The 20239-nt window shown below is 38.6% G+C and overlaps 2 protein-coding genes across 2 annotated transcripts in view; both read right to left on the reverse strand.

Moving 5' to 3' along the window:
- Positions 1-7487: 7487 nt before the first annotated feature.
- SAMD13 (sterile alpha motif domain containing 13) overlaps positions 7488-20239 on the reverse strand; it is a 39241-nt gene continuing 26489 nt past the window's right edge. Inside the window, exon 4 of the mRNA XM_007421378.4 lies at positions 7488-8746. Coding sequence (XP_007421440.2) covers positions 8603-8746 — 144 coding nt within the window. The 3' untranslated portion in view covers positions 7488-8602. The remainder of the gene's footprint in view (positions 8747-20239) is intronic.
- On the reverse strand, positions 19109-19911 carry LOC148214162 (dnaJ homolog subfamily B member 3-like). The gene has a single exon (XM_088153480.1). It carries the CDS (start codon positions 19631-19633, stop codon positions 19127-19129), a length of 507 nt encoding a protein of 168 aa, XP_088009606.1. The 5' UTR covers positions 19634-19911; the 3' UTR covers positions 19109-19126.

The raw sequence follows: 20239 nt of genomic DNA on the forward strand, positions 1-20239 counted from the left end.
GTAGATATTTTCAAACAGAGTTTCAAGGGAATTATACAATAACATTATAATGAATTTCCTTTTTTTTTCCCTTTGAAAACCAACACCTAAATGCAAAGCATTCAGCACAAACACATTAATTGTATCTGTAGAAGAATTAAAGTAGTTATGTCAATTACAGTCTGTTCTAATATGATTAAGTCTGGATCCAATCCAGTAACGTTGCAGGATTCCTGCATAAAGTAACCAGGACTCATCTAGTAAACAGATATGGTATATGGGAAGCTTGAGTAGGTACTTTCAAATGATTATTATTGAGTTTATTTTTGTTGATACTGAGAAGATGAAGAAAACAATATACTAAGACCCTTTTACTTTCCCTGAATTGATTAGCTGGAGATTTAAATTTCTCCTGCCTATTTAACAAATTCTGTATTGCCTACATAAGTTTAATTAGGCCAACTTTGGGAAACGAAGCAGAAGAACTGCAATTTTACATAGATGTTATACTTTGTTCATTGTATTATCATGTGCTGTTGATTGACTAGCACCTAAGTGATACAAGTCTGCTTTTCTTGAATTTTATTTTCATAACCAAACCTGGGAACACATGTGAGAAGGTAAACAGCTATGCATTTATATAATCATAAGACATACTCACGCTACCACCTAGCTGCACTCAGAATATATGGCTGCTGAATATTGAGATTCAATTTACTTATCCTGGCTAAAAATTACTGAGAACTGATTCCATATTAATTTTCATAAAGCATACATACAAATAAACAGAAGATTTCAGAAGATCCAACCCCAGATGATAGGAGCCAGATGAGAAAAATGAGTTTTACAATATTTACTGCAGACCATTCATTTGTTTTTAACAAGGCTTCTGATGTTTCATTAATGTAAATAAGATTCATTTCTCTCCATTTATTTATTTACTTGCATAAAGTTTCCAGACAACCAATTGTCCATTACCTGGGAAAAACCGTAAATGGTCTTAACCCTATTATAGGCAAAGACTTATAAATTTGGTACAGAAATTCTGGGTTGCAGCCAGAATTTCTTTATCAAATGTGAAACTGATTGCCAGACTGACTATCCACCAAATCACTTTATCATTTAGAAACAATTTGTTCAAATAGCCTTCCACAATCTGCGCCCTGCAGATAGACAATAACCTATCACCAGATGAATACCTCTGCAAGTTTATAAAATCACGATCTAACATGCTTTAGCCTCAAAGCTAGAGGCTATTCAAGGAAACCTGTAACATGATAGCTTATTCATACATGTATCTTTGCAGTGTTCCTTGTCTTACACCATGTATTTTCAAAGAACAACAGATCTGATGTCAGCTTTCTTTAGTCTGCTTTGCAAAAAAAAAAAAATTCTAGGAACTTTTCCATTTTAGATTTCATCCTTTGTAATAGGACTGGTTGGAAAAAAAGAGTCAAGGGTTTCAGTCCTTCAAAAGGTGACTTTTCATCACATGCAATATGGAATAAATGTATCTACATCTTTTCATTTATTGTTTCTTTACTTAGTCAATCAGAATAAGGTATGAGTAGTTCTCCTCTTGCTTTGAGACCAGTTCTTTAGGGTTAAGTTTCCTAAATTGGAAGAAATGAAAGTGTCTCCAGCAATGGGTAAAGAATTTCTAGGCCTCTTCTCTGTGGCTGGTCTTGTTTTTATTTACATAAGTCAAGACAGCAGAGAAAGATATGCACCAGCATCTTGATACCTGCTTTTTGTTGGGAGATATACAGTCAGGTCCAGAAATATTGGGACATCGACACAATTCTAACATCTTTGGCTCTATACACCACCACAATGGATTTGGAATGAAACAAACACAATGTGCGTTAACTGCAGACTGTCAGCTTTAATTTGAGGGTATGTACATTCAACTCAGGTGAACGGTGTAGGAATTACAACAGTTTGCATATGTGCCTCCCACTTGTTAAGGGACCAAAAGTAATGGGACAATTGGCTTCTCAGCTGTTCCATGGCCAGGCGTGTGATATCCCCTCAGTACCCCAATTACAATGTGCAGATAAAAGGCCCAGAGTTCATTTCAAGTGTGCTATTTGCATGTGGAATTGGTTGCTGTCAACTCTCAAGATGAGATCCAAAGAGCTGTCACTATCAGTGAAGCAAGCCATCATTAGGCTGAAGAAACAAAACAAACCCATCAGAGAGATAGCAAGAACATTAGGCGTGGCCAAAACAACTGTTTGGAACATTCTCAAAAAGAAGGAACGCACCGGTGAGCTCAGCAACACCAAAAGACCCGGGAGACAACGGAAAACAACTGTGGTGGATGACTGAACAATTCGTTCCCTGGTGAAGAAAACACCATTCACAACAGTTGGCCAGATCAAGAACACTCTCCAGGAGGTAGGTGTATGTGTGTCAAAGTCAACAATCAAAAGAAGACTTCACCAGAGTGAATACAGAGGGTTCACCACAAGATGTAAACCATTGGTGAACCTCAAAAACAGGAAGGCCAGATTAGAGTTTGCCAAACGACATCTAAAAAAGCCTTCACAGTTCTGGAACAACATCCTATGGACAGATGAGACCAAGATCAACTTGTACCAGAGTGATGGGAAGAGAAGAGTATGGAGAAGGAAAGGAACTGCTCATGATCCTAAGCATACCACCTCATCAGTGAAGCATGGTGGTGGTAGTGTCATGGCGTGGGCATGTATGGCTGCCAGTGGAACTGGTTCTCTTGTATTTATTGATGATGTGACTGCTGACAAAAGCAGCAGGATGAATTCTGCAGTGTTTCGGGCAATATTATCTGCTCACATTCAGCCAAATGCTGCAGAACTCATTGGACGGCGCTTCACAGTACAGATGGACAATGACCCAAAGCATACTGCAAAAGCAACCAAAGAGTTTTTGAAGGGACAGAAGTGGAATGTTATGCAATGGCCAAGTCAATCACCTGACCTGAATCCCATTGAGCATGCATTTCACTTGCTGAAGACAAAACTGAAGGGAAAATGCCCCAAGAACAAGCAGGAACTGAAGACAGTTGCAGTAGAGGCCTGGCAGAGTATCACCAGGGATGAAACCCAGCGTCTGGTGATGTCTATGCGTTCCAGACTTCAGGCTGTGATTGACTGCAATGGATTTGCAACCAAGTATTAAAAAGGGAAAGTTTGATGTATGATTATTATTCTGTCCCATTACTTTTGGTCCCTTACCAAGTGGGAGGCACATATGCAAACCGTTGTAATTCCTACACCGTTCACCTGAGTTGGATGTACATACCCTCAAATTAAAGCTGACAGTCTGCAGTTAACGCACATTGTGTTTGTTTCATTCCAAATCCATTGTGGTGGTGTATAGAGCCAAAGATGTTAGAATTGTGTCGATGTCCCATTATTTCTAGACCTGACTGTACACTAAAGTTATATTCTTATGAACCGGAGATCTTGATTAATGTGGGAAAAAAATCCCCTGTTGGCCACTTTACAATTTGGGAACACTCCCACTCTAAAGGAAATCTACATATTACTATAGAAAAATATGAAAACCACCATAACTTATCGATAAGGTTTTTAGTAGGAAAGCCCAGCCTTGAGAAGACTCTACCAAAATATGGGTTAGTCAATATCAAATAGCATCATCATCTTTTCTGTTGTTCAAAATTTGACTGCATAATTTAACTTGTTTACTATTTTTATCCCATCCTATCTTTCAACTAGAGAATTACTAGAATTAATATTAGAGTGTCTCAAATGTTTTGTTTCCTTACTCTCAGTTTATCGGTTTTAAGGTTTCTAACTTTCTATGTATCTTTTTATGGGTGAATAAAGAGCAAAGACAAAAAAAGTTTGAATCTGTTTATTCAATTAAATATGGATATCAAAATATAAACTTAATTATTCAAAATTCTAGACCCATACAATTTGTTACTCATCTTGCAAAGATGAAAGCAACAGAGTTGAGGTGATAAACTGAACTGGTAGTAAAAATGCAAAGGGTAGCAGTACACAGATACAACCCATTTCTTCTTGGCTTGTTGAACAGTATAAAATAACTTCTTGGGCATTATAGACCTACAGCCAAGAGGCTTCAGTAGGTCTCCTTAAACAATGATAGACAAATGGGGGCAGACCGTAGAGTGTACTTTGTTTGCTTGTTCATTTGATATTCACCTTTCCACTTGGTGAAATTTTGATGTTGTGTACCTTGGAAGGTGAGAATCACCATCATTCTCTGGTTATTTTGCTTCAAGCTTCTTGGAGATCAACTGATAACAAGTATGCTCTCTCCTTCCTTGAAGCCCTTGGCCTTAAATAGAGGAGAAAAGAAAGGAGGGAGTGGGTTCCTTTCATATCTAGATAGATTTCTTGGAAGATTGGGGCAAGACAAGAGATGCTTCCTGTAACTTACTGGGTATGCTGTGAGCAGTCATTGCCTTCCTGGGTTCCTGGGTTTAGCATTTGCCTGACACTAGCTCTGAAAAAGCTGAGTAATAAGGCCTAATGCATATTTAGAAATAATCTTGCATAGTGCATCTACTCATAATGCTAAGCTTTCTTGAGCAATTATGTATGTGCAACATGGGTGCACAATTGGAGGCCCCAGGGCCTTAAGTGTATCCTCCAAAGCTCCTTCAAAAGTTGCCACTGTAATTTTTAATACAATAGAAAAAGTATTAAATACATAGGGGAGCCCTCATATTAACTATACTTGGCTGATTTAAATTAGCTTTATATATTAATTAATTAAATATTAGTTCTTGACCTGGTCACACATATAGTTTCAGTCAGTACCCAATGGAGCATCCAGGACTCCCCATAGTGTGCAATCAAGTCTGACCTTAGTGAAAAGCTTTAACAAACAAGCTGTAATGACCTCGTTCATATACACCACACTGGTCCAGAATGGGTGGCATTGCCAATTTGGGTGGCTTTAAGATTACAATTACAATTACAAGCAATTACAAGATTGCTCTGAGGATATAATGAGCACTAGAGGCAAAAATTACATTATCATTCTGAACACAGGGACCCACACTTACACAGGACACTGTGCAGTCATTTATGTACTGCATTTTGCCCCAGGTTCCCTCTCAGTGCTCAGTTTATCCTCACCAAAATCCTATGATATCAATTGGGCAGCTTGTATGTATGAATATTATCATCCCAAAGTCACTTCATAGTTTCATAGCTGATTAGAAATCTGAATCTTGGTCATTCGAGTCTTAGCCAATCTTCTAACCATGACTCCATTCTCTTCCTCTTAACTCCTTTCTCTCAAGGTTGCTGATGGGTGTAAGGTAATGGAACAATACAGCTCTATTCACACAACCACCTTAAAATGGTTAGTGAGTTAAACCGTTTTGTATTTTCATGCAATTACCTTGAGCTACAAGCTAGTCAAACTGGCTGGTTTGCACAATTCCTTAAGAACAAAACACAACACCAAGGAGAAAATGAATTAATGTCAGCACATCTGCAAATGTAACCCATTTCTGCAACTTCCCACCTCAAAACAAACTCAAGATTTGGAAAGAAATGGGAGCTGTGCCTGTTTGTGCTCACCCCATTTGGAATGCCATTTCTGGGTAACCACTATTGGGGGAGACCTCCACCTTCTTTTATGGAGGGGTTGTGAAAGGCCTTACGCCTCCTCCCTCCAGATGCCACCTGTGAAAAATATCCGAGTGGGGTGTACAGATGTGCAGAAGGGGTTTACTGTATATTTTCTCATTTGCTTAGAAGGCCAGTTGATTCTGAACAGTTGAAACTACAGGACAAGTATGAATATGGTACACTGTATGATTGTATTGTACCTACAGTTGTCCTGTACATACAAAACATTATGCAAAGAGACAATAAAGGCAAGGTTCTCATTAAAAAGTACATCAGCTAAATGTTTTTATTTCCATAATGATTGTCACACAGGTTGTTGATCTTCTGTACATTCTGCTTATCTTTTCCCTCTTTTCAACTCTCCCCCTCACCCCCAGTTCTCGTGATCTTTTCACCCTCTTTTCTTACAAGGAATTCTCCAGTTCACCCTTGACACGCTTTAGGAGTGTGCAAGCGAGCTGCCGCTTCATGGCAAACCTCAGCTGGACATCCTAAGGCTGAACATTTCCCGCATATTCCTGAGGCATTCACACCGATCATTTTCACTCCCCACAGCTGACACTGGAGCAAGCAGGTTGCTCTCTGCTGCCAAAGTTGTTTTCATAGCTATTACGCAGATATAAATCAGGCTGAATTCAACAAAATGTAGACTGAGCTCAGCTAGCAGCTTTCCTTTGCATCTTTGTAACATGATGGGGCTTGCAACATTCTTCGCCAATGAAGCTTTAAACTTTATTTAAAGAAATAAAATGGGCAGAGTTTGTTGCATCATCTCTAAGCTTTAGTGAAGAATTGTGCCTGACATGCTCAGGTAACTTAGTCATGTCTTGCCCTAAGCCTCTGAAATATTCCATCAAACCAGCAGTTACAGGTAAATATTAAAAAAAAAAAAAATCAAGGCTAACATTGCACTTAAGCAATACATTCAATTAATGTGTAAGAATCACATTTAACCTATGATTTCTTTTTGCATCTCTTAGGAAATCTCAAGCCTTTATCTTTGAAAAAATGGCATGTTAGACCCAGAGGCTTATGTTGCCCCTTTTAAAATCTGCTGCTGTTGCCAAAAATTCTGCTTTGAGGTAACTACATTGTCCTTATCACAAACTGCTACTCACCAGTAAGATAATTTCATCATGAAAGAAACTTGCAGGGGTTAGACAGGAAGTTTTGACATTCTCACAAGGTGACATGATTCTAGATGGTTATTTTAATTGATTTAGAAATAATCTCACATCTTATGTTTCTCTGGCTTGCAGGGAAAAAAAAGCAGAAACCACCTAACCCACAATTTAGTTAGGAATGCATACATCTAAAATTTAGCAAAATATGTGAATGTCACATGGTATTCAGTATTCAAATGCCAGCAATCCAACTTGCAAAGTTGTATGGCCATGTCAGTAAGATAAACTGCTTACCTTTGGAACTAATTCTGTATATTACTAGTAGTATCTATGCATTCTAGCCAAGCCCTGATATATTCAGGCAGCTCAAAAAGTAATACTGTGTCTCATAATAAATTTAAGCAGGATCAGAATAAATCTAAACAACTTTTGATGTTTGGCAGGGAGCAGATTATTACATCTTTTTGGTAAGAAAAGACCAAAATGGTGGAATAACTATGAGATGAAGTCAATGAAAGAGGTAGGCCTGGAGATTGTCTTTACAATCTCTGCCTTTTCTTAAAGTTGTGTGTGGGGTTTACTTTTCTACATTTCCCAAAGTAAAAGTTTCTCCTAAGTGAAAATAAATAAATTCCTGCATGTGTTCTTAAAGGAACAGAAGTCCTGTCAGCTCTGCTAAGATGACTCTATTACCTTCAGTATTAACATGAAAGACACTCAAAAGAAAAAAGTGAAAAAACAAACTGAATCAGAACATAGGCAATATCTTTGTTGATGCAAAATATCTGCAATTAAAATCAAGAACTGGTTGAAACAGATTGAAACTCCAGGGTCTTCCCTTAAGCAGAGATTCACAGTCATAAGACAGCATTCTTTAGCTTTCCAGAAATAGGTATTTGGCTCATGAATCAAATTACATAGCAATATAATTCTTTACAACACCACAAAATACAGTATGTAAAAATATGCAGGGATTTACATTTTTACACAGCTGTAACAAAACTTTTAGCAAATAAGTTATAAATTAGAACAACAACATGAATTTTGTCTCACAAAGCAATACAAACATTCTCTAAAATTTCCTTCACAGAACATCCTTTGAAGTTCAGAAAAATCTTAGCAGAAAGTAGAAATAACAGTGGAAATGTTTCAACCTCTATGTGCAGCTCTTGTTCTTCCCAAAAGGTTCTAAGATATAGACTGCACAACTTTAAAACATGACTCTATGAACAAACATTCGTAAGATAAAAATAGGTGCTCCCTCTGGGGGGAAAAAAAATATTTTGGCAAATTCAAAAACTTCGTAACGGATGTTTTGAAAGGGTTATGACTTTTGCAGAAGCTCTAGAACGGTCTCTTGTTCACCTGACACTTTCCCTGTTTCCTTTCCAAATTAGGAACAATTCACTTCAAACTTCTCCCCAAAGAACAGAAGGAAATGAAAGGGGTCTGTGCAAAGATATAACTGCATTTTAGTGTGCCTTGCACAAGAACAAAGGCAATATCCTTCTGTTTTGAGCAATAAACAACAAAAATCAGTGTATCCACTTTTATATTAAGTACCGCTTTTCGTTTTCAGTTACCTTTTTGTGACCCCACGGAGTTACTAAAAAGAAGCATACTGAACTGATCTTTTGCTTGGGTAGTGACAAATTCTATTCCCTACCAGTTCAATTATTAAACAGCATATTGCTAAAGTTATCCAACAGGATATGTATAAATATAAATATATATTTATATCAGTGCCATTTGGTTTAATGTCATTATGCACACGTACAGGTTTGGTTTTTTTGTTTTTAATAAAGTTCCGCGCCACAAAACCAATGTTACTTATTTATTTTGAAAAGCAGGGATAAAACACAGTCCCAGTTTGAAAATCCACTATAGCGAACTGTTCTTCAGATGCTGTGTCTGTAGAGGCTTTACATGATATTCATAGATCTTCAGTGCAGGTCCCAATTTTAATGAAAGTCCAGTGAGTACATCATTCCTTGTCATCAACAGTAAAGACTTCCCATCAATTTCCTAAAGCAAAAATGAATAAATACTTAAAACAATCTAGGAATGGAAGAAGACCACAGAAACCCTTTTATTGTTTGTTTCTTAAAGATACCCAGAATGTGGGACCTTTTTTAGGCTTAGCAATCGTTCCTGGTTCCTATTTTGACCAGAATCCTTGGATTCTGCTAATGCTGTTTTTCTTTCCACGATGGTTAGGAGAATATGAGGCATATAGCAACCACCCTGACTTTTTGTCCCAGAAATATTGAGTCAGACTCATTGGTCCAACTAGCCCAGCATTCTCAACTTTGACTGGCAGCCAACCTGCAAGGTTTCACGCCAGTTTTTCCAACCGTACTAGAAATGCCAAAGATTGAACCTGGATACCTTAGGTACACAAAGTATGTACCTTGCCATCAAGCTATAGCCTGTCCATGGATCCAGATTATTTTATACTGATTATTTTGGAGAAATGTAAAGGAGTTGCTTCCTTGAAAAAGAATAAATCATGTACAGAAACAGCTTTTATTCTTTCACGACCTGAGAATATACCCATTGTGCCTGTTTTCATGGCTACAGAAAATAGGAGTTGCACCTTAACTACAATGGCTGAGAAATTCAGGACAGTGTAAAATCATCTTTCTACTAGCTCAAGTCTACTTGTTTCAAACCAGCTGATGGTCACTTCTGCATGCCAAGTAACTCCAATGGGTGTACTATATCCAGGCTGCAGAATCTACAAGGCCACTAGGTGGGAGCAAACAGATACAGAAAACTACCGCTTTGCTGCCTTCTAGCAATTGTCTAAATTTTTGCAGCCCAGATCTTGTAGGCATAAACTCCACTTGCTTCACAAAGTTGTCACTATATCCATCTATTAGTTTCTTTAAAAGTTCCCCCTGACTTTGGGGGGGGGGGGGCGGAAGAGTCTCTCTTGTGTATCAACAACTGACACAGAAGCAGAATTAGACAGAATTGTAAAATAATTTTGTCATGTATCCTGAAGGAAGCTGGTTTAGTGATGAAACAGATTATATTCTACTAGAGTTATCTGAAAAAAATTTTGTAAGGAAGACAGAAAGCTAAGGGAACTTAGACAGAAAGGTTGAAAGTACAGAAAGGCAGTTGACAATCGGACAGAGGAAAAATGAAGGAAAAGGAAAACTGGTATAAATAAAAGAGAAAAAAGAATAATGGTAGACTTTCTAACAATAATTTTATAATTAAGCACTCAGTTGGAATTTTTGTTGATGTTCCTTTTTAAAGAGAAACCTCTATATCTTATGTCTTCATACAATGATATTCTTAAATTGTTCATAATCACCAGCCCCCCTGAATAAATGAGAGAATAAAAGCCCTCCAACTCCTAAACTGCTATGCCAGCAAGAAAAGAAACTGCTAAGAGAGGTGATGAAAGCTCTATCATCTGGCCTCATATTTTGGTAGCAAAATTTTAAATTATATTTACTCACCAATAAACATCTGTCCAAACAAACTAGGTTCCCCTACAGTGCCCAAATTATTCATAGCAGCACAAATGCCAGCAGGAATAAAGTCTGACTACCATCTGCACTTTCCCAGAAAAAAATCCTAACTCAGCTTTGAAAATGTACAATGTTACTGGGTTCTATTTCTTTAATTTTAAACCATTCAAATCCTCACCATGCTCCCAGCAGTGTGGGGCTCTCTGCAGAGATTCCTGCTTCTTTCAGCACTTATTTGGGATGACTATATGCCTTTGCAAATCTGCAATCACAAGGTCGTTTCAGAAAGCTCTAAAGAGCAAGAAGTTGCAGAAAGTATGACGCTGCTCTGAAGCACAGCAGAGTTTTCCTATGAAATGAATACAGTGAACATGAGCCCTCTTACATCTGTTGCATACAGGTAGTCCTCATTTAGTGACCGCAATTGGGACCAATGACTCAGTTGTTAAGCAAAGCAGTTGCTAAGTGAACAATCCCATGACCCTGACTGTGCATACAGTTTTACTTAAGCTTTCCTTTGCTTCACACTATCAGAAGGATACAACCCCAAACAGCCAGGTGAGCCCAAACAGAGGGGAAGGTTTCCAGAATTCGACTCATGAGGAATCCAGGTAAAATGACAATTCTTATAGCCCATTTTCCCCACTCCCCACCCTTTGGAATGCTCACCCTGATGCTAGGATAATTAGCAAGAAGAGAATTAATATTTGTATTTACATTCATTGTGGAGGAGGGGATTACAAGAGACTAAGCAGGCACACAATGGGCAATACACATAGAAAGGAATGCACTAGTACTGATTATTTGCCTAGCACACTTGCCATGAGCTGCTTAGAAGGTGAAAGAAAGCCTTTGGTGTAAAACTAATTAGGGTCTTGTCAATTTCAGGCAGCAGCTGTGAGCCACCAGGAGGATTCTAATCCACTAATTAAGGTCACAGACCTGAGCTTCTTAACTTGCAGTCAGCACTTTTTAGGGATGTGCTGCAGAGCTCAGGAAGAGACAGGTTGTTTAAGCAATCTCTCTGCTTTGCAGGGCGGGAGGGAGAAAAAAAGGGTCAGGCACAGGACAATGTGTACTGACTGACTGTAATGGTGAACACATGACTGAGAAGGAGAGAGAGAGAGAGAGAGATGCTGCAAAGGTCATAAATGCAGACATTGGCCGCAAAGTTACTTTTTTATTGCAGTCACTAAATGAGGACTATGTGTATTCAGAAGTCAACTATGGGTCCATACTGCTTCTAAATTGATTAATTATGTGCCATCCAGTTGGTATTAACTCTTAGCAACCACAAAGATAAACTTTCTCCAGGATAATCTGTTCCCAGCTTGGCCCTTCAGAACTCCCAATGCTGCTATAATTAAGTCCATCTACCTGGCTGCTAGTGGTTCCCTTCACTTTCCTTCTACCTCTCCCATCTTATGGATTTCTCAAGGGAGCTGAGTCTTCACACAATGTGTCCAAGCCTAATACTTGTGTCTTGAGTTAGAACTCTGGATTGATTTGTTCTAGGATTCATGCTTTTTTACTACCCACAGTATTCTCATGGACTTCTTTGTTTGATTTTCCTTGAATCAGTTACTATCTGTCTACTGGCATCCTTTAGCATACCAGTTTGAAGCTGGAACCTCATTCTGAGTTTGGGGATCTTTTGGAAGATTTCCTTATTTTTCCTTATTTCCCTCTTTAATGTCTTTACAGGTGTTGTTCCTGTAAACTACTTCCTGTTTCTTATAAGAGCTCTCTGAAATTCTTTGCTAAGTTCTTTCTTAATCTTTCTTGGCTTTGGTTTCTTCTCTTCTTGGGAATTACCACCATGTGTTCTGACATCCGGTTTGGTTTCTTTTGTTTCTTGGACTTTGGCATTCTCTTTTCACATTTATCCTGAACCATGTCTTTGATTTTGTTCCACAATTTCTCAAGTTCTCTGTTAATGAGATTCAGGACTTCAAAGCAATTCCTGGAAAATGGTTGGTATGTGCTAAAGATCATATTGTGGAAATTGGTTGACTTTATTTTTTCCTTTTAGCTTGCCTTGAAACTTGACACAAACAGTTCATGATCTGTTCCAGAGTCAGCCGTGGCCACATTTTTTGCTGTTATAACTGAGCTCTTCCCCTTCTTTGTACCAATAATATAGTCAATTTGATTTCTGTGTTCTCATCTGATGATGTTCATATATAGGTGCCATTTCAGTGGTTTAAAGAATGTGTTAGCAATGGATATCATTAATCATCACCTGGCAGAAACTGATTAAGTCATTTTCCTCCTTCATTTCTATTTCCTAGGCCATACAGTCCAACTATATTTTCCTTCTTACTATTTCCAGTGTTGGCGTTCTAGTCTTCAGCCACAAGCAGCACATCCTGCTTGCATGTTCTATCAATTTTAGACTGAACTTTATCATAGAACTCATCAATCTCCTCTTCTTCTCATCAGTGTTTGGAGTATAAACTTGGATAACCATCATATTGAAGGATTGTCCACCAGATGCTATTCGCTCATTGACTGCACAGTACCTAAGTAGTGCCTTTGCTATATCTTTCCTGACTATGAAAGCAATACCATTCCTTGTTTTTTTGTGACCCAAGTAGTAAATAGTATGATTTTCTGACTGAAAATGTCCAGTTCCAATCTGTTGTAATGTTTAAGATGTCAATGGGTAGTCAATTTATTTCACCTTGCACTATGTTGAATTTTCCATATTCACGTTTCTTATATTCCATGTTCACACTGTAATTCTGTCTTTGCAGCTTTGAATTTTCTTTTCTGGCATGGCAACATCAGCAAGTAGACATCTGGAAGGCTTTAATCTAGCTGCATCATAAGTACCATTAGTACTCTGTAGGATCCTCAGCCCTTCCTCAACAGCATATTGAGTGCCATCCAACCTCAGGTGCCCATCATACAGCACTATATTGTCAATCACTTTATCTTGCCTACCCATGTGGTTTTCTTTGTAAAATACAGGAGTGGTTTACCACTGCCTTCTCTGGTGCAATATGAGATCTTTATCCATCTCCAACATTTTCCTATATCATTGCTGCCTAATATAGGTGCCTACCTGATTCATCTGGGCAGCTGGGATGACCTTCAAGACTTGGGTGATCCTACTGAGAATATATTCTCTTGGCGTACATTCTCAGCATTCTTTACTCATCCCTCCCAGGAATATCCACCTCCCTTGCCACTATGTGGCAGTATAGCAGGATTCTTTTGGGGGGGGGGGAACTGCTCCTAAATAGTTTAGTGAATAGATTTCTGGATGTTATATTAAAAAATCAGGATATAAATCTGATGTTCATGACAGGGTTGACATGCTCCAACTCTATTATCATTTTGCTATTGTGAAGTAGTACAACAACTGTTTCTTGGTAGGACTACCATATTTGGGCGGCAAAAATCTGGAGGACCACTAGATAGAGTATAGGTAGTTCTCATTGAGCAACCACAATTGGGACTGGCAACTCCATCACAAAGTGAAGCGGTTACTAAGTAGGAAATCACATGACCATGACTGTGCTTTTCTTTTCCCCACTTCCCCATCCTTTGGAATCCTCATCTCAGCAGGGCTGGGATAACTGGCTCAAAACTGACAAGATAATCAGTTTCACATCTTCAGCGTTTGTTTGCCTTCTAACCACTCCCCCGCCCTTTGGAATGATCACCCCAGTGCTGGGATAATTAACAAGAAGGGAATTGTTTGTATTTACCTTCATTGGAGAGGAAGGGATTATAAGAGAGTAAGCAGGCACACAATGGGAAATACACTGGGCTGTTTGTGTAGCATGCTCACGGCTCCTGCATTACTTTTAATGTGTATTCCACATTGTGTGCCTGCTTACTCTCTTGTAATCCCTTATTCTCCAATCTCTCCACTCTGCAAGGTGGGAAAAAAAGAAAAAACAACAGGTCAGCCACAGGACAACACATACTGACTGTAATGGCAATCACGTGACTGCGAAGGTCATAAATGCAGGCATTGGTCATAAAGTTATTTTTTCAGCACTGTCGTAACTTCGAATAGTTGCTGAATGAGGCAATCAGTAAGCAAGGGCTACCTGTACTCTAACTCTTTGCTGCTTTATAGCTATTATCTGCATATTTGCAGCCAAATGTAACAGTTCTAATCCATGGTGACTCTATATTACAGTCATCCTGAATGCAGTACCTTGAGAAATTTTGGGTCTAGAACTCCTAAAATTTCCACTCAAGGATCTGGGTTAGGAATACCAAACATCTGAGAATGACCAGGTTTCAGAGGACTTATACAATTTTTCAGTTTCACAGGCACGGCTCTTAGCAAGAGTCACAAAGTCTGACTAATAAAGTTAAGCTATGAAATTGGGTGTGTTAAGGATTAGTCAGATCATTGGCCAATTTCTGCTCTTCTGAAATTCCATTTAGCTAAGATTTACTATAGACACCAGCCTATTAGGAAAAAAGTAACACCAGAAAATATTCAACCAAATCTTAATCTTTCTGATAGGAGCTCAGCATCCAAAATGTAAGTTATTGATACATATTGGGGAATATTTCAACTTTAATGGCAGCATATGCTAGGCTATGTCAAAATCATGCATGAGAAAGATGGCATTAACAAACTAAACCTACACCTATTAATTTTATATTTTATAAATGAAACATGCCAATTAAGAGACCTGCCTGCTGTGTGCTCAGATCTTTGGGATTGCTGAATAAATAAAATGGTTTTTTTTAAATTGCCAAATCATAAACAAGCAAATAATTATATAAATATATAAAGAGTAATAGGAAACCCATAAATATATTTATTTGTAATGAGTATAGGTTGCAAAGTTCCTATCAAAAATGTTCCAGGCAGTATCAACATTTTCTTTCATTTTTAGAAGTCACTAAAACTGCCACATGATGAATATTAAACAGTTCTGACACCTCCAGTATAATAAAAAAGCTTCCAGTGATTTTAAACATCAGAATATTCAAAGAAGAGTATATGTTTACAACTTGTTGTCTAACAAGTTCATACAATAAACTAAACCTAACAAAATGAATAAAGGCTTTGCAGATATAGACAATACTTAGACAACTGTATATCAGCTAAACATGTAAGATATGCATGAACATTTTGCCCATGCACGCACATTCTCTGCTACTTTCTTCATGGCACAAGCAATAGGAAGTTCCTAATTAACCAGTTTCCTGTTTTTCTAAATTGGAAAAATATGTCTACAGTTTCAGAGAACCCCAGGATATTAAACCAGTTTTAAACTGGTTTAAAATGCAAGTTTGTTCCAAAGCTGGTAATGATATTTCCTGGTCTGAATGAAATGGGAAACAATATTTAATTGTTAACTGGAGGCTTTCTGGTATGTTTTATATTGCAAAGGGAGGAGCAAGAATATATGCAGTAAAAAGACTAATTTAGAAATACTGAGTTATAACACACACAAACACAGACACCATAGCAACAAAAACTTCTCATGTCATTTAGGAAAAACATTCAGGAACAGGTCTTATTTAGGAGAAGTTATATCCAAATTCTGATATATAGTGTCAAGATCACAGGAAACAATAGTACTGCTCTATGCTGTACTGGTCAGCTGGAATACTGTGTCCAGTTCTGATCACCACTATACAAAAATGATGCTGGGGAACTGGAAACGTGCAGAGAAAATCAACAAAGATGCTAAGGGGCTTGGAAGGCTAAATCATATGAAGAGTGGTGAAAAGAACTTGGTATGTTTAGCTTAAGAAAAGGCTAAGGAGAGACAAGATAGCAGCCTTCTGATGCATGAAGGGATGTCACAGGAGATTTCTTCTCTCTAGCACCTATGGGTAAGACAAGAACCAATGGGTGGAAGCCCTTCAGTGAGAGATCCAAACTTGAACGAAGAAGGAATTTCCAGAGTGTGAGAGCTGTGCCTGCCTCCTGAGGTTTTGGGTGCTCCACCACTGGAGGTTTTCAAGAAAAGACCAGACAGCCATTTTCCCAGAAGGGTATGAGGATTCCTGCACTGGGTAGGGGGTTGGACCAGAAGTCCTCCAAGATCCCTTCCAACCCTATGATTCTATGATATATCTGGCAGACATCTACATATCCCATGTGCTAAGAGAGGAGGAAAAGACTCTTACTGTATATTCTTCATACATCAATCCTCCATTATCCTAATGAAATGGAATCCATGTATTCACAAGGTTGGAAAGTAATGTCCCTGGTTCCCACACTTGATATCATTTGCACCACCTGATTTTGTTCATATAAGGAACAACTGCAGTCTTAGGTGCATGCTACAAAGGCAACCACCTCAGTTGTTAGAACTGAACAAGAGAGTGAGCGGATGCATAGCAGCGGGTACTATGCAGTGGAAAAGTAGAGGGTGCTGGTAGGCAGGTTGGGAACAATTGAGGGCCTCCAAATATCTTGCCCAAAGCCTACATGAAGCAGTGAAGTCTGAAACAGTTAACTATACATAATAGGCCTCTTGATCTGTATGTTTTCTGTGTTCTGGAACCCAAATTTAGTATTAGCAAAAACTGGCCAAGGAGTTGGTAGCTCTTCTTTAATGGATATACTCAGAAACTGAACACATGCTTTATCTTGAATTCCTGCATGAAGCAAGGAGTTGAGCTTGATGATCTAAATAGCTCTTTCCACCTCCAATTCTATGCGCAGACTATCATGAATAGATTTCCCTGTTGCAGATCTTATGTCTTCTCTGTAGTGTCAGATGATGTACGCAATATCAGAATGTTAAATCTATAGCCTCTTCAGTGTCTGTGAGTGATGAGATAATATTCTTTCCTATAGACAATTCAACTGGCTTTCCAAGAGGTCAGCTTAAGAACATGAGACTGTCCTCAGGCAAACTTCCTTATTCCAAGACAGAATAGTTTACCTATGTCCAACTCCTAGACAGCAGTAATTTTCTATGGGCCTTTCAGCAAGATGAGGCCCCCTAATCAGATTATAGCACTGTTTTAAATAGCTTTGATTTAACACTTGCACATGAGTTAAGGAATGACTCAAAAATAGGAAGAAACTATAATTGAAAAGAGCTCCTTTCTAATAACAATAATAAGACACACTGTACCTGCCTTCCCCAGCCTTTGAGGACAACAATAACTACCTGCCAAAACGGGTAGAGAGCATTTTAGAAAGTCTGGAGAGCATTTTATTCTCTCTATAGATAGAAAAGGTCATTCCCTACTTGTACTTAACTAAGGCACAATTATGCCCCAGGAACATCTTTTTTCTGCCATGCCACCATAACACTGTCATCATCTTGTCATCACTGCCCAACAGCAAAATAGGCATTAGTCATCTTTAGCTCTATCAGTTAAAGTACTTATTTCTCCCTTATTCCAACCCTGTCCAAGGGTATAATAAACTTAGAGGAAATCAGATAACTGCAGTGATTTGGAACAGAGGCAACAGAGGAAGGATAGGGATTGACAAGCAGGTTTTATGCCAATATAATTTTCTCTTGAGTCAAGGATGGGTGAATAACACTAATTCAGCAACTGGGAAAGGTCCACAGACAATGATTATGAGATATGATCCTATAATGTTCTTTAACTCAAATGATATTTTTCATTATACAGTGTGTTTATTAAATTTTATACACAGGGCTTATAGGCTGCTCCATTTTGCCAACTGAGTGGCATACAACTCTCTAATGCACAGCGGGGATTAAAACTACATGATCAGTTAAAAAACAACAATTAGAAATATTCCTATAGAACCAGGAGTTGAGAATAAAAACATTAACAATAATAAAAGGAAACACAATCTCAAAACTGAGAGGCAATTACGCCAGCTTCCTTGGCTTAGTGGAAAGTTTTCCCAGCTTCCTAAACGTTAGAAGGAAGGGCTGATATACATCAGGAGGAGTGCTTTTCCAGGGCAAAATGGCAACTGAAAAGGCATGCTTAATGTGGTCTCTGAAGGTGACAATCTCTTACTGAGGGGACACATAGCGACCCTGCTCTACTGGATCTTACCAACTTTTAAAATCCATGATTCTATTATTATCATCTTTGCAACCAACTAACCACACAAAAATAGGATTTTGGGATTTTCTTTTTTACCAATCCAAAAAGAAAAAAACATTCAGCTCTCATTTTTGCCCTAAATTTACATGAACAGCCTTTCTCAAACTGGGACCATAACTCCTAAGTCTGCTCTGCCATAGGTGTGATGCCACACACCAGGAAGGCCGCTAAGTTTGGGAAGGCTGTGTTAACCACAGATTTCTTTACCCACAAATATACATGCCTGATATTATGCTAGCAAAAGAAAGTTATTTCATACAGCAATACCAACATAGCTAACATTGCCCTGAAACAGGTAGAAAAAGAGAATGGTTAGGGAAGGATGGAAGAGGGGAGAAATTAACAGACATCCTTCTCACAATCTTGCAGTAAACTTGTGCTGCATACTGTGAACATGAAGACAAAATACAATATCACCACTAACGCATACTTCTGAATAGCCTTTCCCGATACCAGCCCTCTCTAGATATGTGAACCAACTCCCAGAATTCCTTAACACAGTTTTAGCTAAGAATTCTGGGGTTTAAAGTCCATCCATCCAAAGGAAAATAACACAGGGGAAAACTGTCCTAAAGCAGTGTTTTTCAAACTTGGCAACTTTAAGATGTGTGGATGTCAACTCCCAGAATTACCCATGCTGGCTAGGGAATTCTGGGAGTTGAAGTCCACACATCTTAAAGTTACCAAGTTTGAAAAACACAGTTCTAAAGGTGACCAGCAGAATTCTCAAGTGTTAGTATAAGTGGGGGGCCACAGTAAGCCAGAGCCCCAGATCCTGGGAAGATTTTTTTTCAATCTGCCCACATGTAAAATATAGCATACGTTTTTAAACAGTTCCCAGCACAGCAACTGCCCTTACCAGAAAACTTAGCCAGAAAACCCTTCAATGACAAATGGATTCTTCTTCAGTTTCAACACTTTCTTTGCCATTCACTATAATTTTCTTGGTAATGATTTTTCTGCCATCCACAATTTTGCTGGTTGTGATGATGGAGCGGAACTTGCCACTTTTGTCCCTGTTTGGCGATGTGACGAAGGAGCAGGAGCAGCCCTCTGGGATGTCGGACGCAAAGGAAGTGAAACTGGTTCCTGCAATGGGGGAGATGCTCTTGATCGTGACCGAAAAGCTCATGCTGGTTTTGCTTCTGCTTCTGCTTCTGCGAGGATTTCGCTGAATGTTTTCACTGGATCGGTCATAGGCATCTCTTTTTTTCGCATCAGATAAGACTTCATACGCTTTTGAGATTTCTACAAATTTCTTCTCAGCTGCTTCTCGGCCTCCTGGATTCTTATCAGGATGCACTTTTAAGGCCAACTGTCGGTAGGCCTTTTTAATATCATCCGCAGATGCAGTTCTTGGTAGTCCTAAAACCTCATAATAATTTACCATCTTCTTCAAATGTTAGCCCCAATAAGCCTGCTTGAGGCAAGTATCTGAACAATATCCCAAGGCCTTTTGGAGCTCTGTCAGTCTCACAGTTGAAGCGTAAAATACATTAGAAAGCAAAAAAAAAGAAACATACACTCACAAATCCCTGGCCCATAATACTATTAAATATGTGGTATTTCTGCATGTAGTACCATGTTGGGGGGTTTGGTGATCTTAGCTGGGGTAATAACCAAGAGGCTACAGAGGAGGCAACTGTTGATTTCAAAACGGTTCAAACAGCTCCCTATAAAAGATTGTGACATCACCACTATTTTAGCTAAACAACAGTTAGATTTCATTCATTTGCATATTGCAGCCCCATTGGCTCTGGGGTGGGCTTTGTATGACATCAGAGAATAACAGCTGATGCATTCAGCTGAATGATATTCTGACTGGGAAAACTGGCAATGCTAGCTATAGTTTATCCTACATGCCAATCAAACACAAGATATGAAAAGGTCCATATTATTTCACATGCTCAGTCCAGCTGCATTACCCAGCATTCTTGCAACTTATTTGGTAATTTTAGTGAACAGAATATCTGCAGGTAATTTTAATCAAAATTTG

The sequence above is a fragment of the Python bivittatus genome, unplaced genomic scaffold, assembly GCF_059951505.1.
Source record: "Python bivittatus isolate LINGU-HERP-01145 unplaced genomic scaffold, Pbiv_v1 ctg000700_np1212, whole genome shotgun sequence".
NCBI classification, from domain to species: Eukaryota; Metazoa; Chordata; class Lepidosauria; order Squamata; family Pythonidae; genus Python; species Python bivittatus.

What these genes read in the sequence shown, in the direction of transcription:
- LOC148214162 (XM_088153480.1), bottom strand. Translation starts at nt 19,633, where the DNA reads ATGGTAAATTATTATGAGGTTTTAGGACTACCAAGAACTGCATCTGCG.